Source organism: Phytophthora parasitica (genome assembly GCF_000247585.1).
Source record: "Phytophthora parasitica INRA-310 unplaced genomic scaffold supercont2.5, whole genome shotgun sequence".
Lineage (NCBI taxonomy): Eukaryota > Oomycota > Peronosporomycetes > Peronosporales > Peronosporaceae > Phytophthora > Phytophthora nicotianae.
In genome coordinates this window covers 741,302-747,004 of record NW_008648991.1, presented here as the reverse complement: position 1 = coordinate 747,004, position 5,703 = coordinate 741,302, and the positions used below count along the sequence as shown (strand labels likewise).

Here is a 5,703-nt window from a genome sequence, read left to right as displayed (position 1 = left end):
GGGGGGGGGAGTACTGATTTCACGGTTATGTCATATCGTATGTAAGGTTCGTAACCCGTCCAAGTGGTTTGTGAACCTTTTCTTCAATTTTCTTGCTGCATCTTTCTGCAATACATGTATTCACAAATTTCACTAACGCGTATTTGCACTGTTTAGAGCATACTGAGGAATGAAGGAAGACTCGAAGATCCCGGAAATTTTTATATTTTCCTTAAAACTAAGTGGAGTTTTTTTTTAAAGTGCTCTGCATAGCCATATTGCATGTTCCCACACACAGGAAAATAACATTAGGCCAACAGCAGATAATACATGAAGGAGACTATAATAGTGATAGACAATTGCAAAAAAAATCCCACTTGAATACATAAACCATCAATATTTGATCGCACGTTCACTGCCCATAATGGACAGCCATGCGGGAAAGCTCTTACTGAAGCGTACATGAACGTCGAGCACGAGCACTACACTGGTATTTTTCTCGATTATCGCATTTTACAGATGACAAATACGGGTATTGATGTTAAATTAACCAATAGAAGGTAGTAGTTCGAAACTGTGATACAAATCTGCTGTGGTTAAAAAATAATAATATTTCATGAATTGACTATGGCTCGTTCAAGTCGTAAGAAACGATGACAAGCATAAATGGTGTCGAAATAACTACACAACCTTGATTTTTCGCTGGTTTTTATATTCAGTCTAGTAACGAAAACCGACCGAATACACCGAATACTTATAATTCTAAGCCCAAACAACGATGAAAAGAAAATGTTCTGGTTCTGAATCCTTTGCTAGTGATGCTATAAACATATCACGGTTATTAGTAATATCATGGTTCAACATTATAGGTTATGCTGGATTGTCCAATCAAATTCAATGAAATACTTAGTAAAAGTAATGTTTATGGATTAGTGCATGTAGGTTTAATAGTTTATTATAATAATGCGAGCTCAGACCAGGGCGCCGGCATCGTATGATTGCACTGTTGAACCCAATTCTGATGCTGTTGACGAGAAGCTGGGATTCAAAGGGGCCGACACCCGTAGTCTACGAGCTTGGGTATAGTTGTGCGCTTAATACGATAATACTAGTATGAAACGTTTTTATTGGTCGTTTTGGTTTTACTCACGAAAATCAGTAAGAAAATATTGATATTATGAATGTCGACTACTTTTTTTTAATTAGAGTTTGTTCCTGAAATATGATTAAAGTATTTATAGTATCCGCATTAAAAAAATGTAAAACTGATATTCTTGGTTCCGGTAATGCCAACTAGAGTTGAAGGCAAGCAATTTGTTTCGTGCGTCGCATCAAGAGATTTCAGCTTACCGGTTCATGACGCTAACGTATTAAAATGGCTGCGAAAAACCCGTTAATGGTTAACAAATCTGTTTCGTGTAAAAATATGCCTCTTCTTCGGTGTCTGAGTCAACGTCATCCTTCACCTTCGCTTTAATTTGAGGCGTGGAACATACCAGCGACGATCATTTCCAGTTTCGCTGGTAATCCGGCACACCGTGGTCCTCAGCTGTTCGTTCTTGACGGTGCCGACAACTCGTAGAAATGGCAGCAATTCTCGGTATGCTCCGAGTGCTCACGACCGTTGCTGCTCTTTTTGTGGGTCTGTCACCGCTTCCGGACTTTTATCGTATCCACAAGACTAAGACAACGGGTGAGGTGTCGATTCTACCGATCACTCTGCTATTCTGCAACAGCTTCATGTGGGCCATCTACGCTTGCTGGACCAACAACATTTTCCCCGTCTTGGTTTGCAACCTGTACGGCATGACCACGTCCGTCGTCTTCAGCTCCATTTACTACCGTTGGAGCACTGATCGCGCTTCCATTCACAAGATCTGGAGCCGTGCGGCATGTGTTTTGGCAGCGGGTACGTTCTACCTGGTCCTCGGGAGCTCTGGAGTCACCAGCCAGACACACGACCAGGTGGCCTCATCTTTCGGCTTCATCGCTGTGAGCATCAACATCGCGTTGTATGCGTCACCACTAGCGGGAATGAAAAAGGTGATCGAGACCAAGGACGCGTCTTCGTTGCCAATCACCATCAGTGCCGTCTTCCTGGGGAATGCAGCGCTGTGGGTGATCTACGCTCTCACCGTAGGTGACATGTTCGTCATGGTACCCAACCTGCTCGGTATGATCCTTTGTGCTGCTCAAGTGGCGCTCTACATCAAGTATCGTCCCAAAAGTGGCGAGACTACGGATGAAGGTATCAGCTTTACCAAGAGCAAGCTGTCAGAGGGACCTCAAGGACTTTGGGATCACTTGGTTCGCTGGTTCGAGAACCCGCTGGGTTACGAGCTGCTTAGGGCTCCGGTCGTCCCCCTTCCAAGATAATTAGTGATGAAATTACAGGCGAGATAGCGTATGCAATTTATCTAAAAGAGGAGGGTGAATATGAAAACTACCAAGCATAACAAACTCGTGTTATTAGTGTACTTATTTGAATCTCTCGAGTTGCAAACACATGTACTCTTTCATTCCTTCAACCACGCTGAATTGGATCGCAGAAGGATGAGATGGTACATGATAACGGGTGGCGGGAAGATAACCTTCGTTGTTATAGTAGAGATAGCGATTAAAAACTGTGCAGGATAAGTACATGTTCGCCACGTTGTCAGCACCGCACAACTGTCCGAACTCTCTCCTGGGCCGCGATGATCCACATTGGCGTGCTAGTTTCCGTCTATCGACTGAACTGCACCCAGTCCTTCCGTTGCAAGCAAACGGTATATGCGTGCGCCATCGCATTAATCGTGGAGTCGAGATGGTTATCGACGCTCCGTTCCCCGTTCAGCGAGCGACTTGAAGCGCTCGGAGCAAAAACAGAGCAGAGTTGAAGACGACATCCATCTCTTCGACCGAAACGATGCTCCAAGCGGTACGCGTTTCCCGAGAGGAGCTGAAGCAGAATCCAGCGTAACCGAGCGACGATCAAATGAATGGCGGGCACACCAAAGAGTGCGAGACCTTCACAACTCGAGACTTCGAAGGGTTTTTAGCAGAAGCTCAGTTGCAAACTTGCCTGCTTCCACGTGCGCTGGGACCATGTCAACGTTCGTTCTTGTGCTTCGCGTACTCACCACGGCCACTGCCATTCTGGTGAGTTTTGCCCCGCTTCCCGATTTCTGGCGGATCCACAAGAACCGCTGCACCGGCGAGGTCTCGATCCTTCCAGTCGTTTTGCTCTTCGCAAACTGCTACATGTGGGTCCTGTACGCTTACCTGGTGGACAACATTTTCCCGCTCTTTGCCGTGACGCTCCTTGGTATCACTACATCGATCGTCTTCATCTGCATCTACTACCGCTGGACTAAGAACCGCCTGTACGTCGTCAAGGTCTGCAGTATCGCTTTAGTGTTGCTGGCTATTGGAACGCTTTACTACATCCTCGCAACGAATGGGGTCACGAACCAGTCGGAGGCCGCCGTCGAAAAGACCCTTGGCTTCATCGCCGTCGCGTTCAACCTGGTGCTGTATGCGTCGCCATTGGAAACGATGAAAACGGTCGTGCAGACTAAGAACGCGTCGTCTGTACCCATTTCCATCAGCTCCACATTCCTCGTGAATGCTGTGCTGTGGGTTATCTTCGCTGTGGCCGTGAGTGACATGTTCGTATTGGTGCCAAACGCCATCGGGACCTTCCTGTGCGCCATCCAAGTCATGCTCTACATCATCTATCGTCCAGAACGCACTGACGCATTGAAACATGGCGAGAGCTTCGCTGATGCTATTAAAGATATCCAGGCCGACAACGCGAACGAACAGGATGGCATCGCCATCCACGTGGACAAAAGTCTCGAGTACGAGGGATTAAGCTCACCCATACCGACAGCCGTGCTTCCGAAGCGAATAGCTTAGGTAGTATTTTAGATCGGGATTGATTGCAAGAAAAAACTTTAGCGAAAAATGACAAGGGAATACTTGTACAGTCGAGCAAAGTGTTGCTTTCGTGTCGACCGTGTGTTGTCGCCTGGTGCTGCACTAGTCGTCAGAGTTGAGTGGACGCTGTTGGAAAACTGCAACCACGGCAGAAACTTCGACAACAAGCGAAGTGAGCAAGCTGCTGCGCTCGATCGACGTCTTGAAGGTGCTTGGCAAAAAATTATTCTGGATCTCAAGTGCTTCATTTCTTCCGTTACACTGGGGGGAAAAATTATGCCGTCGCATGACCATTTTAATGGTCATGCTTCGTTCTTGAAATAGTTCTTTTTTGGACTATACCAGTTGCAGTTCATTTAGAAGTGAAGTGCAACAGCTCTTACGGTAAATACAGCACGCAGCAAGAAGTAAGAAGCACTTGCTGTCTGTATGTTGTTGCACCCGCCCGTCTTTGTTAAACAAAAGTTATGGCTCAACTTCGACGCCAAGCGCATCGAAATTGGCCGTCTTACGGCGCTAGATTTGCTCACTTTCGATCTTACCTCTCCGCGCCACAAGCTACAGACATTCAATATCAGTAATGACGATCCTGCTCGAGTCTTTGCGTGTACTCACCACTTGTTCGTCCGTGATGCTCAACGTGTCGCCGTGGCCAGAGTTCGCGCGCATCAACCGTCAACGTACACCCGGTCCGCTGACGGTGCTGCCCGTCGTCATGCTTTTCTGCAACTCGTTCCTGTGGACCATGTACGGCTTCATGGTGGGGCAGCTCTTCCCTCTTTTCGCCACCTGCTCCATGGGTCAGTGCACATGCGCGGGTTTCATCGCCATCTATTACCGTTGGAGTCCGGATCGGCCGGCGGTGCGTCGTCTCATTGCCAAGGCGGGCTCCGTTATGGCACTCTGTATGGCCTACGTGATCCTCGGCGCGCACGGGTTCACTAACCAGTCTCGCGAACAGGTGATCGGTACGCTTGGCCTCATGTGTATCTCCGTCAACATTTGCCTGTACGCGTCGCCGCTGGACACCATGAAGCGCGTGGTGCAGACCAAGTCGGCTGCGTCGCTGCCCATTTCGCTGTGTACCGTCAATCTGATCAATGGCCTGCTCTGGGTGGCCTTCGGTATCACCGAGGGCGACTACTTCGTGCTCACACCGAATGCGATTGGCTCTGTGCTCAGTGCCGCGCAGGTTGCGCTTTACTTCACTTATTGCGACACGGACGAGTCTCGCCGGGAGGAGGAGACGATTCTGGCTGCTGCTGCCGAACTGGAAGCTGCGAGCAAAGCCAGCAGCGTGAAAACGACAAGCTCCTACGGCAGTCTGACTAAGATCCCGTCGACAACGTCCTTCGTCCCGCACACCTGCCACTCGGTTGTCGACGTGCATACAGAACGTGAGAGGGAACCGATTCTGGTGGTGGCTGCAGTTAATTAGGTAGTACATGGGATAAAACACTTATAAACGAATGCTTGTTGTTCGTTAGAGGGTAAAAACAAATATCTTCTCTGTTTCTCGACCTTACTTGTGCACGCACACGCTTGAATCCGAGTCCCAAGTACACGACAGGAACATGGCCTTGCAGAAGAATTTGCTGTGGAACTTGCTGCAGAACGTACCATCAGAGGAAGTGGGCGCCGGTGTCGGTGTAGGAGTAACAACAGGCTGATCGGTAGGCACAGTAGTCGTCGCTGCCGGGGTAGTTGCCGGAGCGTCCGTGTCAGGCAACGACGTCACCGGGCAAGGCGTAGTAGCCGACGGGGTCGAAGTCGGAGCGTCCGTGTCTGGCAACGACGTCACCG

At 48.6% G+C, this 5,703-nt stretch overlaps 3 protein-coding genes across 3 annotated transcripts; all 3 read left to right on the top strand.

The window, feature by feature from the left end:
• Positions 1-1,499: 1,499 nt before the first annotated feature.
• PPTG_04570 (hypothetical protein) lies at positions 1,500-2,439 on the top strand. The gene has a single exon (XM_008896819.1). The coding sequence runs from the start codon at positions 1,564-1,566 to the stop codon at positions 2,353-2,355; it is 792 nt and encodes a 263-aa protein (XP_008895067.1). The 5' UTR covers positions 1,500-1,563; the 3' UTR covers positions 2,356-2,439.
• A 627-nt stretch (positions 2,440-3,066) lies between these two features.
• PPTG_04569 (hypothetical protein) lies at positions 3,067-3,879 on the top strand (the record flags this gene model as incomplete). The annotated part of the gene is made up of 1 exon (XM_008896818.1): positions 3,067-3,879. The coding sequence occupies one exon, from the start codon at positions 3,067-3,069 to the stop codon at positions 3,877-3,879; it is 813 nt and encodes a 270-aa protein (XP_008895066.1).
• Positions 3,880-4,444: 565 nt separating this feature from the next.
• PPTG_04568 (hypothetical protein) lies at positions 4,445-5,391 on the top strand. Its single transcript, XM_008896817.1, has one exon. It carries the CDS (start codon positions 4,481-4,483, stop codon positions 5,336-5,338), a length of 858 nt encoding a protein of 285 aa, XP_008895065.1. The 5' UTR covers positions 4,445-4,480; the 3' UTR covers positions 5,339-5,391.
• The last annotated feature ends 312 nt before the right edge of the window (positions 5,392-5,703 follow it).